General features: G+C 38.8%; 1 protein-coding gene across 1 annotated transcript in view; it reads right to left on the reverse strand.

The window, feature by feature from the left end:
* Positions 1-12,443: 12,443 nt before the first annotated feature.
* Positions 12,444-21,318, reverse strand: part of vti1a (vesicle transport through interaction with t-SNAREs 1A) — a 40,138-nt gene continuing 31,263 nt past the window's right edge. The window contains exons 4-5 of the mRNA XM_073852538.1: positions 14,579-14,656; positions 12,444-12,557 (exon numbers count right to left, since the gene is read on the reverse strand). Of these exons, the coding sequence (XP_073708639.1) occupies positions 12,444-12,557; positions 14,579-14,656 (192 nt within the window). The remainder of the gene's footprint in view (positions 12,558-14,578; positions 14,657-21,318) is intronic.

Here is a 21,318-nt window from a genome sequence, read left to right on the forward strand (position 1 = left end):
CCTAGGCCATTGAGTGCTTTATAAACGAGTAGAAGTACTTTAAAATCTATCCTAAACATAACTGGTAGCCAGTGTAAGGACCTGAGGACTGGTGTAATATGCTCTGATTTTTTGGTTCTAGCAAGCAAGATGGCTGCCACGGCAGAATCTGCAAGCAAGATGGCTGCCACGCTAAAGTCTGCAAGCAAGATGACTGCTACGCATGAGTCTGTAAGCAAGATGGCTGTCACACCAGAGTCTGCATGCAAGACGGCTTTCGTTCCTGAGTTCCCGGCCAAGATGGCCGCCGTTCCTAAGTTCCCGGCCAAGATGGCCACCAACCCTGAATCTGCACCCAAGATGGCTACTGCCAAGTCAGAATCTCCGCTGGTTCCGTCCAGCCTCTCAGAGCCTACGCTGGCTCCGCCCAGCCTTCCAGAGCCTCCGCTGGTTCCGCCCAGCCTTCCAGAGCCTCCGCTGGTTCCGCCCAGCCTTCCAGAGCCTCCGCTGGTACCGCCCAGCCTTCCAGAACCTCCGCTGGTTCCGCCCAGCCTTCCAGAGCCTCCGCTGGTTCTGCCCAGCCTTCCAGAGCCTCCGCTGGTACCGCCCAGCCTTCCAGAGCCTCCGCTGGTTCCGCCCAGCCTTCCAGAGCCTCCGCTGGTTCCGCCCAGCCTTCCAGAGCCTCCGCTGGTTCAGCCCAGCCTTCCAGAGCCTCCGCTGGTTCAGCCCAGCCTTCCAGAGCCTCTGCTGGTTACGCCCAGCCTTCCAGAGCCTCCACTGGTTCCGTCCAGCCGTCCTGAGATTCCTGTCTGCCCGGTTCAGGCCACGGAGGCCATTTATGGACTGTATATTTTCCCCATTCGAGCTACGGAGGCCATGTATGGACTGTTGAGTTTCCCACCCACCCTCCCTACTGCTCCAGTCTCACCACCTCTGTCTCCTGACAGTCCCTCGGCTCACCTTCAACCCACCTTCGGTGCAGAGGACTTGCCGTGGGTCTGCCAGTCTCCATCGGTGCCCTGGCTGGAGGATCCCTCACCATCGCCTCCAGCCTCAGAGTCCTGGACTCCGCCTCGGCCCTCCGACCCTGCGGCTCCACCCCGGCTCTCTGCTCCCTCGTCTCCGCTGTCGGCCGTCGGTCCACCAGCTCCACCGGGCTCCATCGTCCCTCCGGCTCCGCCCTGGTCGGTCGTCGCCCCACCTTCGCCTCTGGACTCTACTCCTCCGGCTACGCCTCGTCACTCTGTCCTACCGGCTCTGTGGACCTCCTCCCTCCCGCGGGCACAGCCTCGGTCCTCTGTCGCTCCGGCTCCGCCGTGTACCTCCGGACCTCCATCTCCGCCTTGGTCGCCAGAGCCTTGGGTTCCGCCTTGGCCCTACGGATCCTCGGTGTCGCCCATGACCTTCGACTCTCCGGTTCCGCCTCGGGCTCCACCGGCTCCACCTCCGTCGGTCGGCCCCATGGAGTAGCCAACCCTGCCTCCACCATGGCTTCTCCCTCCGTCGGCTCCGCCTCAGTCTCCTGGTTCTCCACCTGCACATGGACCGGGGCCTCCATCCATGCCTCTGTGCCATGCCCACTCCATCACTCTCCTGAACAGGTATTTGAAGCGTCTGGAAGCCGCTCTTAGGTGGGGGGCTCTGTCACCATTTGAGTCTCTATTGTCCTGTCATCACAAACTCTTGCACTACACATCTTGGACTTCATCCCCCACAAGCCACTGCACCAATCACTGCTCACACCTGCTCCTTGTGACCCACTGCACTGATTGCTGCACACATCTGTTCCTCATCACACTGACTGCATTTAAGCTTCTCACACACACAGCCACTTTGCGAAGTCTTATCGTTCCTCATGGTCGTAATTCTGAGCGTTTCTTCCCGTGTTTGTTTTCCCGTGTTTTTGATTCCTGGACTCCCTCTCGTGTGATTCTCGCTGCCCGCCCTGACCATTCTGCCTGTGTTTGACTACGATTTCTGCCTGCCCATGTGTGTTTGTCTGTTCTAAATAAATTGCTGCAAATGGATCCGCTCGTCTCCGACCGTCCTTGTGACAGTTTGTATAGTCAAAATTCCTTTCAAAAAGGTGTGTTTGACAATGACCAAATATTAGCAAGTCATAATGTTTCTGTGAACGTAAACATGGTCAAAGTGGTCCACATGAAAAAAAGATCTGAAAAGGATTCAAACCAAAATGGTAAGTCTATGTGCCTTCCAATTTAAATTAATACCATAAATTAATTATAATGTTCCTACAAATTACAGATTGTCATGCATATTTTTATTGGTTAGTTTGACTGAAATGATTCTACCTATTAATTGGTTATAGTGTTGTGCCACACAAGAAATGACAGAACAAGAGATGTCACTGATTACAGTACAACATTGTGTTGGGTCATAAAAATGCAATTGTATTGCAACTGTGAACAATGGTTGCAAAATTCAAGTGTGAACTAATAGTTTTAAGGCAAAAGGGATGCCATTTCACCATTTTCACAAAGCAAAATTTGGTCTCTGAGCTGGCCAACAAACACTCTTTGTTAATCAAATGACCTCTGGTAAACTGAGGAAATAGAAAACAGGAAAACACCCTTCTGTGATCTCTTCAGTTTGACTTAATATTGGCAGACCACAGGTAGCGGTCAAGTAAAGAGTATTATGACTCTCATTGTTTGCTTTATAGATGATTAAGGATATTCATATTTACAAAAGGTGTTGTCAGCAGCACTATATTGTACCGCAGAGCAACCATGGTTTGTTTGCACAAACATAGTAAAGAAATGTAGATTATGTGTCAGAAATGATTACTAACACAGTGGAACACTAATTTGTGCTCAACCCAGAAAACTCAGACTTCAAATAGTAAAGACATTACCCTGAGGACAAAGAATCTCTTCAATTTAAACTGTTGCACAGATGATGTCCATTTAGCTTTGGCCGCTGAAGTATGTGTAGAGGGGGTGGTTTCTGCCTTGACCTCTATAGAAGGTGTGCTGGCTTTCTCTGTTTCGTTTTCACTAGGAGATTCTTGAGGATGGATTTCTGGTTCTGGAGACTTTTCGGTTTGCTGCTCCAAGTCCACAGACTTGAATGTCTCTTCGTCTTTCTCTGACATAGTGACCTGAAAGATTAGATTGTTTGCAAAGCTATCAGTGAAATTATGCTGTTATTAAAACACCCAGAAAGCATAAACAATAAATATTTGAAGAAAGGGTTAAAAAATGAAGCCTAAAAACCTGCACGAGTAAGAGTAGTCCGATTCCCAAACAATGTAACCGGTTCTTTTAAATGAATAAACGTGCTAGACAATATATCCGAACAAATGATTCTTATGATCCGATTCTTTTAAATGAATCAAAACATGAATCAGTTGGTGAGGTTTGACTCACTTAATGATCATCACCATCATTCCCATGTCTAAAACTAAATAAACCAAGCACTGTGTGATGCTGTCATGCTGTGAAAGTAATTCGAATGTTCAAATGTTCAATCTTTTGCAAGAATTGTAGGCTATTACATTTAATTCAGATTTGTTTTGTTCTGCTGCAAAGATCTTATCGTTTGGCAACAGGCTGCAGATTACAATAAATGCCATAGAAATTTTTTTTCGTCCTCAAAAGTACAAAAGAAATTTTAGTATCTATATGTCAAGAGGACTCGCAATCAAACCCAGTAATTCTAACTATAGCCTATACTTACAGTTCCCATTTATAACCTCAACAATAAAATTGTTACACAGCTTAGTTGATAAAATAGTTAAATGTATTATGAAATGCGGGCAGGAAATGTATATCTTACCGCTGGTTGCGAGAATTAAATCAACGTGCTATGTTTTTTACTAGACGGTTTAACTCCGAGTCAGGTGCACCAGAACTACCTATTTCCTACTTCCGTGGTATCTGTGATGAAGACATGGGCGTTGAATAGAAAACGAAACCGACCACAGAAGTGTATGTAGGCTATAGGAAATGCATTGTTTCAACCACAAGTAACACGATTTTTATGTAGAACAAATTAGTTCGTTAATCTCTTAATCTCAATATCTAATTCTGGTCAACTCAAATAACCAATCAGACTGTGGGAACACAGCCCTTTTAATTTCCCATCTTTAACATCAATAATTCGCCCAAGCCACCCACATTTCTGCCGCTACACAATGAGACATAACTGGCAACTGCATTTTTCTCGACAGCATTTAGGATTTCACACTTACGCTTAATCTTCTGGCAAGGATGGACATGGGAACAATTTGTCCCGCATGCTTTTCACACTAGGCTACTGGCCACATATAGGCTACAATGTGCTGTTTACTCCTGTTTTACGCTTGTGTTCCACCTTAGACGCGTCCTCCCAAAAATACCAATTCAAGCAGCCGATCGAAGCCCTCAAATATTCAGACAAACAATTATTTGAGTGGGATGTTTGGGGTTTGCTTTCTCGAGCATTAGAGCCTTCTACAATGCATCAAAAGCTTCACCATTCAGGTGTCATTTTCCATTCCTGCTAATCGCTTTTGACGCGACACGCTTCGTGGCCACACGCCGCTCTTTAACTGGCCTGTTAGAGAAAGCTATTCAACCTGCTCGATGAGAATTTATTAAAAAAGAAAGAAAGAGAAATCTGCGCAGTAACAATCCCTTTCAAACGCATATTAACTGCGTGGATGCGAGAGAGACACTTCGTAATGTTTGTTTCACACCCCTGCTTGATACAATAAAACTCTATTTTCAGATGCATAATCTGAGTAAATACACTCAGCAGCCGCCACAGAACAGCTTTTGCGTTCAGCTCAAGTCCAAATTGCTTTGTCACGAACTCTTATTAGCTTGCTAACTAAATATTGTGTCAGTACAACTCTAAAGTAGAACCCGACACTGGCTTTCTAGGAAGAAAGCTGACGGAGCATTCTTACAATATTGTCTGTGCACAGATCAAGCTGCTTGCTGTATTTCTGTAACAGTTCTCATGGGCCACTGAAAAGTAGGACACTCATATCTTCTTCTGCTTTGTCATATCATGTTATTTATTTGAACCCTGATGTTTAGGAACGCAACGCCTGTATTTCCTTATTGTGTCTGTCCACAGTTCTCCATATGCAATATCTCACCATGTAAGATTCAGTGACCTATAAAGCGATTAAATTTCCCTGGGAGCTAGGAATAACTTTATTAACCATGGAGAAATATTATAAATTATGCTTATTTGGTCAAGTAAAAGACAGCGGTTTAAACAGAATGCAAAAGGGAACTTGAGGAATCGTGACATCTCATTCTGGACTGTCAAACATCGTAAATTCAGCATAATTGAAATGAACAGGCTCAGTGCAGCTGAATAATAATCTCTAACAAAAACACTGGACCATGTTTTACCATCTGCTCAACGCAGTTGTTAATTTTCCTACAGTATCTCAGCATTTACATAAAAGCTGTACGTTTCCCTTCTGCTGTGCTGGAAATCATTAATTTGTTATTCCTTGACAAACATTTCCTGTAAATCTGTAAATTATGCTATTTATTACTTTATTTCAATTACCTCAGGTTTTGTATTTTTTTTTAAATAAATAAAAAAGATCAAACTAAAAAAAAACAACAGTTTGAAAAAAAATAGCTGCAAGCAACCCGGTGATTATGGGGTTGAAGTGCTTTAAGACATTAAGCACATATTATTTAGCAACCATGTAACTACCTCAAGTAAATTTGATCAAATCCTGGTAATTTACCACAGAAATATGATTTTTTAAAACCTTCATAGTGTCAGCTGTGGTCCGATCTCCCTAAAACATTGCATGCTTGTTTAGAATCACCTGTCGCATATGCTCACCAGGTTTTGTGAAGTTCTGAGTTTTCGTTTAGGCTTTAAAGGCTTTTGGGTATATAGGCTGCTTTTCTAAACGACCCTGTTATAGCTTCCCAAATGGTAAATTTCTACATTTTTTTTTTGATAATTATTGACCAAGAGAGTCCAGAGAATTGTACTGCAGTATTTTTTTCAGATTGAAGGAAAAACCTAGGACTAGTTTGCAAAAGTAAGTTTTTCACATCTTTTGAAGCATTTAAAAACCATTTGATTAACGCCTTTGAAAAATGCGATATTGCCCTCCACTGGCCAATATCATTCAAATTTCTCAGAGACCTTTAGAGTTGTGAGTCCAACAGGCCCACCGAGTTTTGTTCCGATTGACCTCTGTTAAGCTTGTCTAATAGATGAACTTTTTTGATATTATTGATATTCACTCTCCACAGAATCTTTCTGAACTGGTTTGGTTCTGATTGGGTGAAAAACCTAAGACTACTTCGCGAAAGTAGGTTTTTCACAGTTTTTGAAGCATTTAATTAACCATTTGATTGACAGCAGTGGTTCTAGGGGCAAAGTTGTTCAGAACAAGGAGGTTTATAGTATGATATGAATATCATGCGTACACTCAAAAAAAATGATTCTACCACACTGTACAGTTAATTTAAAAAAATCTTTTTCATTTAACACCATTGTGTTAGGTTTCCCATTTAAACAATTGCATTGTGTTAAACTGATTTGAAACAGTTTCGTTTTGGTTCAACTCAATATTTTCATTTTGAAAGAACGTATTTCAATTAAGTAGAGTTGAGAGTACATAAATTATTTTACTTGTGTAACTAGGAAGTGGATTTCCCCTTCCCATCATGCTTTGCACACGGCTGGATAAGGAGAGTAAATGTTGAAATAAAATTTTATTTTATGCATTTTTTTAATAAAATGATAAAATTGGGAGACTTGTTAATGTTTAATGTTCTTTTATGTTTGTATTTAAAACAGTTTCTGGTATGGTAGTGTTTTTGGGGGTTACCATTGTGGTGAATGCATAGAGCATGTGCTTGGGTTGAGGACCTGATAACATAAGTTAAAGTTGTTTTAATAATAAAATAAACAACTACTTTGGGCATGCCATGGATGTAACAAAGCCATCTTATGGCTAATGCCTAATAAGTTGGTTAATGCCTAAAGTTAAGTAAATCCAATATATCATTTCTTGAGTGTAGAATAATTTCTGCCTAGTTATTTGATTTCCAGTTAAATGTTTTAGATTGAGTTCAACAAGCATAAAATAATTACTTCAAAAATGTATCAATTTCATTGAAACTATATTTGATCAAATTGAGTTGGCCCAACTCAATTACATTTTATTGCATGAATCTGTTTTTTATGAGTTGGGGTCACACATATTTATTGGATGGAAATCCTGCCCTCAATTAAATTGAGTTCATCCAATGACTTATTTTTTTGAGTGTATGGGTGAAAAACCATGCAATACATAATCGTTTACACCCTTGCAAAATGCGATATCGCCCCCAAAGTGGCTGATTTCTTTCAATTTTCTCACAGACCTTTACGTCCGTGAGTCAAACAGGCCCACGAGTTTCATTCCGATCGACCTCTGTTAAGCTTCTCTAATAGGTGCTCAAGGTTCATTGGCCTATGGTGGCCATGTTTTTTGAGATATGCAAATCTCCTCATAGCTACTTGTGGCACTTTAGACCAAGACAATGCATACCAATTTTCATGTCGATAGGACAGACAAGTGTGTAGTTATGGCTGTTTATGTTTTTTCCCTATGTTTTTCATGTGACCTCAGATTCAGCTCTTACATATAGGCATTCAAAACGTATAGCTGTTACAGTAAAAGCGGTTCTCCCCCTTTTGAACGTTTGGTGTCCCTGTGCGACAGAGGGTCGAAAGTTCAACTTTTTGATAATTATTGATATTCGCTCTCCAGAGAATCTTCCTGCACTGGTTTGGTTCCAATCGGGTGATAAACCTAGGACTAGTTCGCAAAAGAGGTAAATCAGAGGTGTGCGTTTTGTCTGGCGTGAGCCAAGAATTACAACTACATAAGACACTTGAGTCTGCAACAAACGGTTAAGGAGTTATGAGTGATTTCGTACTTTTGATCGCTGTAGCACACCCGTCAGGCCGATTGGGGCAAGCCTTGGTGACGTTGTAGACAGTGTGAGTACTTTTATCCCTCCAAGTTTCAAGCCTCTACAACTTACGGTTTGGTCTGCCCGATCAGTTTTACATGGAGATTGCTGATCCTTGGCCATTCTAACAATTACAATAAGGTAATTGAACACCTAAAAAGACTGAATCAAAGATTTGGTAATACAGCGCAAACAGAAATTTTGAAGCAATTTTTCTGTGGGCCGGCCATTTTTGACCGAGAACACCAAAATGTGTTACAAGGTGGGGGGAAAATACAAAAACAGTACAAAAAGTATCCATTTTTGGGGTACGTTTTTATACTCTTTTTGTGAAAAAAGAAAATCGTCTTTGGGTCAAAAATGACAGGAACAGATGAGAGATAAACAAATGAGGTCATGAATTTTCAGAGCGGAAAACAAGCCCTTCCTCATGTGGCTCTTTACCTGTTAAAAAGACATTTCCATGATTACATGACCCTTTATGTGCATTTTAGATCACGTGTGCCCAATGTGTGTTGTACATTGTGTTCACTGTGCACAACTGCTGTTTTGACAATAACAAACCTCTGCAAATGCCATGTGTTCAAATGTTTGCTCAAATGCCTGGTTGCACAACGTAAGCATGTGGCAATCTTCTATCTTCCCTGTACGGGCGGAGATGCTGTAATTCAATTATACGACTGCATTTATCTCTGTTGGGCCATATGCCAGTGAAGCTTAAATGAAGTTCAGGACAGTGAGCCTGATCAGCAGATGCTATACAACCTTAAATGCCCCAAACTCACTGTGTATTCATGGCCATGCATGAGTGTGGTGGTAATGTGCATTGTTTGCATTTGTGTGACTATATATTGTTTGATATAATGATTGCGTGAGTGTGTACCGGTGACCCTTGCCATTGGTTATGTTGTGCGGGAGTGTAAAGAGTGTTATGAGGCCTCATTAACTTTGCAGTTAATCACTCAGCTGGATGACATCCAGCAATAACACCACACATGACGCCGTAAACAGTCCCTCTTTAGCCGTACAGGTCACATTTTTTTTCTCTCTGATGCAGCTCTACCCGTAAACCCTGCTGTGCCTGTTCTGATGATTTAGGAGCTGCTGTTTTATTTTAGACATCCATATGGGTTTACAATTGAGAGTACATTTCAACATGATTCAGCACTAACTGCCTCTACAGGATAGGGTGCTACTAGTAAGTACATAAGGATTACATAATTTTTTAGTGTTGTCAAATCGATTAATCACAATTAATCACATCCAAAATGAACGTTTGTGGTAATATGTTACGGATATATAAACACATATACATTTACATATTAAAAAAATATTTTACACAGTACACACACATATTGTACGTAAACACAAACTTTTATTTTGAATGCGATTATTCACGATTAATCGATTAGACAGCACTAAGATATTTATATAGCACCTTAAAAAATAACATCACCAACAACAAAAAACTTTAAAACATGTTTTACATGGAACCTATTAATGATATATGATTATACAATACAATATACAATTTTTTTTTTGGAACATACTGTTTGATTAGCTTTGATCAATTTAATGTGTCCTTGCTAAATCTTTTCTTTTCTTGTTTACTTCTGATTGATAGTGTTTCATGGTTTACATGAAAAAATGATGCAGTAAAAACTTTCAACATTTATAATAATAATAAATGTTTCTTGAGCACCAAATTAGAATATTAAAATTATGTGACACTGGAGGTATGGCTCCTGAAAATTCAGCATCAGATTTTAAAATATATTGAATCTATTTTTTTTATAGAAAAAATAAAGAGAAATTCTTTAAAATTGTAACAATATTTCACAATATTACTGTTTCTACTGTATTTTGGATCAAATAAATTCAGCCTTGGTGAGCATGAGAAATTACATTAAAAACTGTGATTAAATAATAATAATAAAAATTGTGATTATTCAATAATTTTTTTCTCAATACTACCATTATATCATATTAATAAAGTATATATATAGAACTTTCCTGAACACTCAATTTAAGTATATTAAAATTGTATGTATGTCAATAATAATTTTTTTGCTAAATCAATTTGTTTAGGCTTTTAGCTGTTTCCTGTTTAATTAACTGGTTTTAGCTGTTTTTTTTTTTTTTTTTTGCTAAATCAACTGGTTTAGCTATTTTTTTGCTGTTTTTCGTTACATCAACTGGTTTTACCCGGTTATTAGCTGTTTTTTTCTAAATCAACTGTTTTAGCTAGTTTTTAGCTGTTTTTTGCTACAACTGGTTTTAGCTTTTTTTGTACCAATCAACTGGTTTTAAGGTATTTTTATTTCAAACCAACTGTTTTTAGCTTTTTTAGCTGGTTTTTGCTAAATTACCTCTTTTTTTGCTAAATAAGCTGGTTTTAATTGGTTTTAGCTTATTCATTTATTTTTAAATCAACTGGATTTATCTGTTTTTTAGCTGTTTTTTACTAAATCAACTGGATTTATCTGTTTTTTAGCTGTTTTTTACTAAATCAACTGGTTTTAGCTGGTTATTAGCTGTTTTTTTCTAAATCAACCAGTTATGTTTTCTGGCTGGTTTCCATTAAATTACCTGATTTTAGCTGGTTTGTAATTTTTTTTTTTTTTTTTTTTTTGGCTAAATCAACTGGTTTTAGCTATTTTTAGCTGGTTTATGCTAAAGCAACTGGTTTTAGCTGTTTTTTCTTAATCAACTGATTTTAGCTAGTTTTTTTGCAGTTTTTTACTAAATCAACTGGTTTTAGCTGGTTATTAGCTGTTTTTTTTCTAAATCAACCAGTTATGTTTTCTGTCTGGTTTCCATTAAATTACCTGATTTTAGCTGTTTTTTTTGGCTAAATCAACTGGTTTTAGCTAATTTTAGCTGGTTTGTGCTAAAGCAACTGGTTTTAGCTGTTTTTTCTTAATCAACTGATTTTAGCTAGTTTTTTTTTGCAGTTTTTCGCTACATCAACTGGTTTTAGCTGGTTATTAGCTGTTTTTCTAAATCAACCAGTTATCTCTTCTTGCTGGTTTTCAATAAATTACTAAATTTATTTGTTTCTTTCTAAATCAACTGGTTTTAATTTTTAGCTGGTTATTATTATTATTATTATTTTAAATCAACTGGTTTTAGCTGGGTTTAAGTTTTTTTTTAAACAACTGGATTTAGCTGGTTTTTAGCTGGTTTTCACTAAATCAACTGGTTTTAGATAGTTATTAGCTGTTTTTCTAAATCAACCAGTTATCTCTTCTTGCTGGTTTTCAATAAATTACCAGATTTTTGTAAGTTTTTTTTTATTGTTGTTGTTGTTGGCTAAAGCAACTGGTTTTAGCTGGTATTTAGCTGTTTTTTTCTTAATCAACTGGTCTTAGCTTTTTTTTTTTTTTTTGCTAAATTACCTCATTGTTTTTGCTAAATAAACTGGTTTTAATTGGCTTTAGCTGGTTATTAATGTATTTTTTTTTTAAATCAAATGGTTTTAGCTGGGTTTAAGCAGTTTTTTTAACCACTGGATTTAGCTTGTTTTCGTAGCTGGTTTTCGCTAAATCAACCAGTTATGTTTTCTTGCTGATTTTCATTAAATTACCTGATTTTAGCTGGTTTGTAATTTTTTTTTTTTTTGGCTAAATCAACTGATTTAGCTGTTTTTTTTTTTTTCTTAATAAATTGGTTTTAGCCGTTTTCTTGCTGGGTTTCATTATATTACCTGGTTTTAGCTGATTTTTAGCTGTTTTTTTTCTAAATCAATTTTCACTAAATTACATGGTTTTAGCTGATTTTGTTGTTGTTGCAAATATGCTGGAATTAATTGGTTTTAGTTAGTTTTGTTTTCCTAAATCAACTGGTTTTAGCTAGATTTAAGCTTTTTTGGTTTAGCTGTTGTTGTTCAAAGCTGTTTTTGGCTAAATCAACTGGTTTTATCTATACGTCCATTTATCTTGCTGGCTTTTAAAACTACTACATTAAAACTTAACTATTTCGAACCGAAAAGCTTCAAAAGTCAGGCTTTTAAAAATACTTTAAACTGTCTGGCTTTGTCTACAAACTATCAACATTAAAATATGTTCATTTATTCAACTTGGAATGTAAAAACTTACCTTCTTGTGCCATATTATGTTTCATATCGCTCATGTTAGGTTAGTGTGAAGGCCTAGGTGTTAAAAAGAGAAGACAATGGAATTGAGTAAAGAGGAGCAAAACTGCAAATTTCTGAAAAAATGAAGCCTAACTCAATGTTAATTATGCTATTAACACTCTCACCCATATCATCACTTCTCCCAGGGCTCTGACCGTGCAGTAACCTGCCTCTTCAGCACCCATGGCCTTGCCCTGATATGTCTGGAGGATATGGATTCATGCTCATCCATCTGTATTCCTCCTGACTGCATCACATCAACACTAGAGCGGAAAAGATAAGTAAGGGGCAGACAAGCTACCGCACACAGCGATACAGTATCCCTGAACATAGAGGGCCAGAACATTTGACCAGAGAGTACAGAGAGACATCTTTCAAATGACTGCTGACAGTTCCTCTCCTGACAGCAGCTCCTCAGAGTCAGCCAGTATGTCCAGGAAGGTAAACAATGTTGCACAAGCCGATGTGACGGCACTTAGTCTGCTGTGCTGTGACAGATTGTGACAAATGATTGCAAATGAACAACAAATCTCTACAATATGAAGGTGGTGACACGATAAAATAATGGACAACAACGTATCATGATTTATTCATCTATAGGTTAATGTTATTTATTTGCTTATTTTTAATTTTGTTGCTTTTGGCTTACTCAGTCAGGGTTTAAAAGAAAATTAATATTAAGTAATTTTAGCAACATAACTTCATAGATGCTGCCAGATGCAAACAAAATTTGAACTGAGCCGGATAATGACACTTTGCAACATTGATGGAAATGCATAAACATTGAACTGATTTGAGCTAGAGAACTCTATTGCCTTCTGTAGAGATGCTTATAGTTGAATTGAACTTGTTTCATAATTGATGAACTCTGCAACACTGACACAGTTATTGAACTAAATTGAAACAACTTTTACTGACACTGACAACATGAGCTGAATAATGACTCTATTACTTTCTGTAGAGTAGCTGAAATTGAGTTTCATAATTTATTAATTTTACAACATTAACACTGCTGTTTATTAATGCGAAGCTGTTTTGAAATAATTCATATTGCATAAACTGCTATATAAATAAGTGTGACCTGACTTGACCTGATAAGTCAAATTAATTCATAATAAGTTCATTTCTGCAACTTAAAATGCTTAACTTAACACTTAACACTAACCAAGATTAATAAATGATTCAAAATTGCAATGTGTTGTAGAATCACTGCAGAATAATTTGTATAGGAAAGGATAAATAAGAATTCATTTGAATATTACACATCAGAAGATGTTAAAAGAACCATCTGTTACTATTTACTGCTAAAGAATAGAAACCCCTGACATACTTTTTTCTCTCTCAATATTTCCATAGATAGAGACATGAAAGCATGAATGGAGAATAGCACTCAGCCTTCGTGCTTTTATTATTATTTTGATTCTTTTCAAAACCGTGACCTCCAGTCAAAACCTCTGTAAAATCAGACAAATACTTGCCATGTCAGAAAACTGCAGCTGGTCTTATTTCTAACGCATATTATAAGGAAGCAGATCTAAGAGCAGTTCCTGCAATGGGCACAGGTGGCAGTGTTCTCACAAGTTTGATCTAATGGCAAACCACAGACACCGGGGAGAGAGCGCTGGAGCTGCCTCCGAGACATACAGTGCTGCTGCTACTAATATACTGTTGACTCTCATTGACCTGAATGGATCAGGCCTCCGCTGAGCTGATCTTTTCTGATTACTATTAGAAGTTTGGAATTGACTCTGCTGTGGGGGACATGGGTCAAACAAATCCATCCATGAAGCACATATCTTTAAATTCCTAATGAAATACCCTCATGAGTCATGATGATTAATCCCTGCCCTTAAAAATGTCCAATGATGAAAATAAGCTTTGATGAGGCAGAAATATTTCATCCTCCAAATGCTGAACTCAAAACTGATTTAATATCATATGTAGGACTGGTTTGACCTATGAGGCTGTGCACCTAGTCCCAGAAGAAAAAAAAGTTGTGTTGCACGGGGCATCTGATATGTTCAGACCACATCATTGCTGTAACCCTGGCCTGTTTTGAGGTCAGCGCTGGGTGAAGAACTGACATTTTGACCCTTTTCAAGGAGTCCAACAACTTTGATCGGATCTGCGCTAATCCGACTTAAGGTTTTGCATTTCTGCCTCATTTCACTCCGGCTGGCCCACATGGTATCTCTCCACTTGACCTTTTTTGCCCTGAAGTAAACAAACAAACAGAAAATCAAGTTTGCTAGTCAGGTGGTGTAAACCACTGAGTTTCGAGGTGCAGAGTAATTAACAACCGTGTTTTTCAGGGAAGTTTCTTTTATAAACGACTTCTCTTTTATTCATGGGTGATCTGCTGTGAGAGGTTTATTTACCCTGCGGTTATCTGAGTCTACTGACCCTCTTTCTTTGTCCAGATGGTCCCATACACCTCTGCACTTGTCTCGCTGTTAAACTCTGTCGATGTGAGCATACAACCGGCGGCGATGGCAAACTACAAACATACCTGCACCTGCTCTTCGCGGTGCACGTGAACGACATGCAAATAACCAGGTTTCTCCGCGCACGCTTCATCTGAGGTTATCTGTGCGTAAATAATGGTAAAAAGAACAATGTTCTCCTTTATTAAAGTCAAACACTCATTTCCCCAAAACATGAGGAAGTCTGTACAGACACAATACATTTGGAAGAGCTCCAAATGGGAAATGTAAATGCTCAATAGTCCAAGAATTTCTCCAAATGGTTCGAATAAGGCTAACTCGGTGGAGTTAACAGCGGATTCTTGTTTTTTGTATTTTTTCCATGCAATGCCTATAGGATTACAGTACATTTTCAGCCTGGTTGCCCACTTGCATTCCGCTTCACTGGGCCTGGGATTCTTATGTGTTTGGAGAGCTGGAGTATTTAACTGTGGGGTTGCAGTGTGCTGGATGACTGAATGAGCTTCACTGTATAACAAAGTGATCCTCTTACCTAGTATGTTACTGACAGTGTGGCACAACGGCAACTGATTCTCACCTGCCCTGCTGAAAAAACCAGCATATGCTGGTTAGGTATGTTTTGGTGCTGGGATGCTGGTTTTAGCTGGTATATGCTGGTCCTTTGCTGGTTTATGCTGGTCCTTGACCAGCAACATGACCAGCATAAACCAGCAAAGGACCAGCATTGACCAGCATTAACCAGCTAAGGACCAGCATTAACCAGCAAAGGACCAGCATTAACCAGCTAAGGACCAGCATTAACCAGCTAAGGACCAGCATAAACCAGCAAGGGACCAGCATAAACCAGCAAAGGACCAGCATAAACCAGCTAAAACCAGCATCCCAGCACCAAAACATACCTAACCAGCATATTCTGGTTTTTTCAGCAGGGGCATGCTTCATTCTTAATCAGTCAGCTTAAAACCTGGATGAGACTGCAAACATTTTGAGAGTATCTCCTTCTAAAGCAAAGTGAAAGTACAACACCTCAGCAGGAAAAGAGCCGAGAGGCTGATGAAACAGGGGTCCACTTAGAACTGAGGGTTTAACAAATCCTTACACGTCCCCCGATCATCAAAGACAATCCACGCGGCTCTCCCCTCACACGCACATGCACACGAGCTATGCTCTGACATGGCCTCTCATCCCCACAGGAGGGCATTAAAGTTTGAAACCGGATTAATAGCTAACTCGACTCGCCAGTAAATTGAAAATCTCGACTCTCTGTATGTTCGCCTGATACATTCGGGCTGATGTCTCGTACAGAAACTCGGCATCTGCGGTTGCCCATTTATAAGGAGTGTGTGTTAGGCTCTAAAAATAACCTTCCGGTGACCTAGTTTTCCTTTAGGATTCGTGTGTATTGTTTGCTTGGAACGAACAGAAAGGCGAGAAAAGCTTGAAAATTGTTCAGAGCGTTTATTTGGGAAATCAGATTGGGTAGCTAAAAGTTGTTTTGCTCGCGATGAAGAATCACAGGAGGTAGAATGGTTTTGTGACAGGTGTAAGGAGGGTATCAGCCGGTGAGGGTTGTGTTTGTTGACTGTTGTTGTGTTTCCACATCTTTTTGCCCTCTGGGACCTGATGCGCGGTGAGACGCGGAGCAGGGCAGCAGTAAAAGGGAAGTCGGAGATATAGGCACTGAGGAGATTGCTCTGACATGCTTGTCGGATTCTGTTCTGACCGATGAGGTTACCACGGGTGATGAAAAATGACACCTCTTGCGGTCTTCTCTGTCCTCCTCAGTCTTTCTTAGTCCTGTTGTTAATAAATGCAACCTGTCAACCTGAGCGACTCGGATATGTCGAGGATGTGGAGATGAAAAAGAAGCCCAAGAATTTAGCAATCAGTCGTAGGCTTATGTAACGTAAGACTGCATTTTAAATGACTCGAGCATGAAATGAGCTTCTTATTTGGGGAATCTCCAAGAAGATGGACTGCTTCCTGTTGTAGTTTCCATCCCATCGCTCGCTCATGTGATTTGATAGCGAAACGAGTTAATTTAACAGGCAGGTCAGGAAAGTGGGAGGCTTATTGCCCCTCTGGGCTTAGAAACTCTGACATGTGTGTGTTTACACACAGCCCCAAGGGTTTGTTCCCGATGACATGACTCTTGGTAACACAGCAGCGACTTGCAGGTATTGTCTTATTTATGAAACACAAACAGAATACATTTTTTTTGTGGATATTAGGAAATGTATTATCATACATAACTTGTCCTATTTAATTAATGATGAGAATGAACATAAAGACGTTACACATGCTTGCCTACTTGCATTTTAGGAATAAGGGCCAGTGTGAGGTTTTACCAAATTATGTAGTAAATATAATTTTAAGTAAATAAATAAGTAAATACAAATAAAAGTTTGTATAAACATTCAAGAAATAGTAAGCTGAAAAGCTGCTCTGATACGTGATTGATTTTGTCCACTTAGAGTTGTCCACCTGGCATTACTAACATATTGGCATGTTACTAGTACACAAAGCACATATTAATGTCTTTTTCTGTATGTCCATATTCTAGATGCCTTAACTATATTCATCAAAGAAACCAGAAACAATTCTACTCAGCTGTTTTCAACATAATAATATATATATATTTTTTGAGCAGCAAATCGAAATATTAGAATGATTTCTGAAGCATCATGTGACTGAAGTAATGATGCTAAAGTCCAGCTTTTGAAATCACAGGAATAAATGACATTTTTAAAATATATTCAAATAGAAAATAGATATTTTAAATACTAAAAATATTTTAAGCATAAGAGACTTCTTCATTAAAAATCTTACTTTTCAAAAACTTTTGACTGGTAGTGTATATAGGCCAATTGAATGTATTGTAAGGGAATAATGAAATATAGGCCAAAGATATTTTTGTTGTGCAGACTAAATACTATAAAGCTATTTTAATTATTACAATTTTATCCTTTAAAAACAAGGTTGTGAAAATATTTACAGATTTTTACATCAACACAAATGAAGCCACTGCTATTGTCAACTTAAAATACTTGACATCTACAATCATGGGGAAGACTGCTGATCTGACAGTTGTCCAAAAGACAAATATTGACACCTTTCACAAGGAGGGTAAGCCACAAACATTCATTGCCAAAGAAGCTGGCTGTTCACAGAGTGCTGTATCCAAGCATGTTAACAGAAAGTTGAGTGGAAGGAAAAAGTGTGAAAGAAAAAGAGGCACAACCAACTGAGAGAACCGCAGCCTTAAGAGGCTTGTCAAGCAAAATCGATTCAAGCATTTGGGTGAACTTCACAAGGAATGGACTGAGGCTGGGGTCAAGGCATCAAGAGCCACCACACAGACGTGTCAAGGAATTTGGCTACAGTCATATTCCACTTGAAAAGACTTTCCTGAACCGTCTTACCTGGGCTGAGGAGAAGAAGAAATGGACTGTTGCCCAGTGGTCCAAAGTCCTCTTTTCAGATGAGAGCAAGTTTTGTATTTCATTTGGAAACCAAGGTCCTAGAGTTTGGAGGAAGGGTGGAGAAGCTCATAGCCCAAGTTGCTTGAAGTCCAGTGTTAAGTTTCAACAGTCTGTGATGATTTGGGATGCAATGTCATCTGCTGGTGTTGGTCCACTGTCTTTTTTGAAAAGTCACTGCACCCGTTTACCAAGAAATTTTAGAGCACTTCATGCTTCCTTCTGCTGACCAGCTTTTTAAACATGCTGATTTCATTTTCCAGCAGGATTTGGCACTTGCCCACACTGCCAAAAGCACGAAAAGTTGGTTAAATGACCATGATGTTGATGTGCTTGACTGGCCAGCAAACTCACCAGACCAAAAAATGCAGATGAGCTGAAGGCCACTGTCAAAGAAACCTGTAGTAATTAAAGCAAAATGAGCCCCTATCAAGTATTTAGTACATGTACAGTAAATGAACATACTTCCCAGAAGGCCAACAATTCACTAAAAATGTTCTTTTTATTGGTCTTATGAAGTATTCTAAATTATTGAGATGAATTGGTGGGTTTTTATTAAATGTGAGCCAAATCATCACAGTTAAAAGAACCAAAGACTTAAACTACTTTAGTCTGTGTGCAATGAATTGATTTAATACACGAGTTTCACAATTTGAGTTGAATTACTGAAATAAATTAACTTTTCCAAGACATTCTAATTTATTGAGATGCACCTTTTTTTTTTTTTTTTTTTTTTTTTAAATAACCTTTTTTCAACTGTTAATAACCTTTTCTGCATTTGAAAGGTTCCATGGATGTTCAAGGTACTTCATAGAACCATCAATGCCAATAAAGAACCTTTTAGAACCAGACTTGCTATCAATAAGCAGCAATTTAGGAGTATATTGAGGGAAAACTTTTAGTTAGTGCACTTTTTGCAGTTTTTACTCTTTGTATGTGCTTGTCAGTGTTTGTGTGTTCCAGACAGACTTCCAGTCTGTGCATTGTGCAGTGACTTATCATTACACCATAGGTGGCGACTAGTGACAAGTCTTTATGAGTGACTCAATGAGTCATTCACATCACCATTTTAAACCACTGATTCATTCAGGATTGAAATGCCACAGTGTGTTGCATAGATGCAAAGGGTTCGCATTGCTAGTATGGAATTTCATTGTCGGCTCAAAAGTAGACAAGTAACTCAATTGGCCATGTAAATTGATAATTTTGTATAAAAGCAATATCCATGCTGCTTGTCTGGATTACTTACATGCTGATATTGAAAACAGCACTCTGGCTGTGTGATATTGCTTAAGTATAGCTATTGTTTAGTGTACCATTTGTCTTTTTTCTTCAATGAATATCATTCACAAGACAGTCATAAAATCTGTATCCTGATTTTTCTTCTTTTCTTACCGTGACTTTTAGTCAACACGAGTCATATGATATCAAAGCAAAGCCTAAATCAAAGTATGATTGCAATAAACCAAGAATCTGGTCATGTTGCTATATTTGAAACCATCTGCTGACCAGTTTCTGCCCTTTGGGAGGAGATAAAGAACCGGGAATTTCCTGAAGCATAAGTCATTATTAATTCCAAGATTCCAGAGAGCCAAGGGAATGATGCCCTGTGAAATTAGAGCAATCTTACTAGGTTGTATACACACATCCAGTCAAATAGAGACCCTGATTTCTGTTTAATTACAGCAACAGCAATCAAATTGTTAAAGCAGTTGAAATTGTGTTTGTTAGCTGGTATGCGTTTCAGCTTTTAACTGGCTCTGTATTATTCCAACTTAGGGAAACTACTACACATAAAGGTAGGTATTGTTTCTTGGCCTATGTTAGCACTGTAAAGGCGAGTCAGTTCCGTGGTTTATCATTTCAGCCATAAACAGTTAATTAATCTTAATTCCCGCTGTCTATTAACCAGTTAATACTGCATAAAAGCAGAGGACAAGTACTGAACCAGACTTAATTCATACCTGTATTCTCATCGAGCAACAAGGATGCTCTGAGGTGCAGCAAATCCATTTCATAAAAGGGTAAAAAAGGAAGCATGTTTCCATAGCAACAGAAAAAATACAGTTTAAATGATGACAAACAGTAGGTCTCTGAACCTCCACCTACGTGTGTACTTGAAAAATACAACCTCTCAGAACCCATCAACGTTGCAACTTAGTGAATTCTCATAACACTAATGGCTGGCAGCAGTCTTGGCTTAAATAGGTCACGGCAGGGGAATAATTGTATTAAGTCTGCTGCAAATAGACCAAGAATTCAACAGGAAAGACAGCTTTCTGTATTCGACATTTACATTTACAAAAAAAATCTTATAAAGATGTTTAAAACAATTAGGAGTGATAGAATTACTGAAACGATTCATATGGTAAAAACAGAAGAACTTGATGAACTAGAATTCCTGAAAAAAGCAAACATTATAAACTCTTTTTAAGACATGTTTTGACACTTCGCTGGCCCCTTTCATGACCCTGAATGCAATTCGTATTCCAGTGTTGAAGTTTTGGCTACTAAAGCGTTGAATAACAAACCATGTGATGCATAACTTTTGAAAAACTGTCCCCAACTTCCAACTCTGGCCAGTTGCGAAGAAGAGAAGGAGGAAGAGATAAATCATAGTGATTAAAGGATGACAGAAATCTCATTCTTGGGTGAACTATTCTTTTAACTTACTGTTCTCATTTTATTTTGGCTGCATGGTTTGTGTGTGTTTTATAGATGTCATAATTTGGCCATCGTTTAAAGCCAAGTACAAGTTGTACCCTGGAGTCAGGCCAGAACTGAGCACAGGAACATGAAAAGGGACAACTCCACTATTACAACAGGTATACAGTGACCTACAAAACACACATACAGATAAACATGTACCAAAGAAATGATTCTGTGTTGTTGACAACTCATACACAAAAGATGAGTCATTAAGAAAGTATGATTTCTTCTCTCTTTATTACTTTAACCTTTAGACTGTTACTCAACAGCTCATTTCTTGTCCATAGCAGTGACAGTTTTCCTCTCTTTCTTTAACTCTCTGACAGTTGAAGATATTTACGCAGCGTGCTCCCAAAATGTTGGAGGCCAAAAATGAAGACACGAGTCCAGCGCCAGGGCACATATGCATACACGTGTGCGAGCGTGTGTGTTGGAATACGCTCCTTACTTAAATCCTCCTCCAGGCTTTGAGCCTGAAGCGCTTTTCTCATCCTGTTGGACAAAATGCAGCTTCAATCAGAAAACACAACCAATCATTGAACAGGCACTTTGAGTTCACATCAGAGGCATTCCGCAACACCCTTCCACGAGATGTCAGTAAAAGGGAAAACAAAGGC

Source organism: Garra rufa, chromosome 12, assembly GCF_049309525.1.
Source record: "Garra rufa chromosome 12, GarRuf1.0, whole genome shotgun sequence".
NCBI classification, from domain to species: domain Eukaryota; kingdom Metazoa; phylum Chordata; class Actinopteri; order Cypriniformes; family Cyprinidae; genus Garra; species Garra rufa.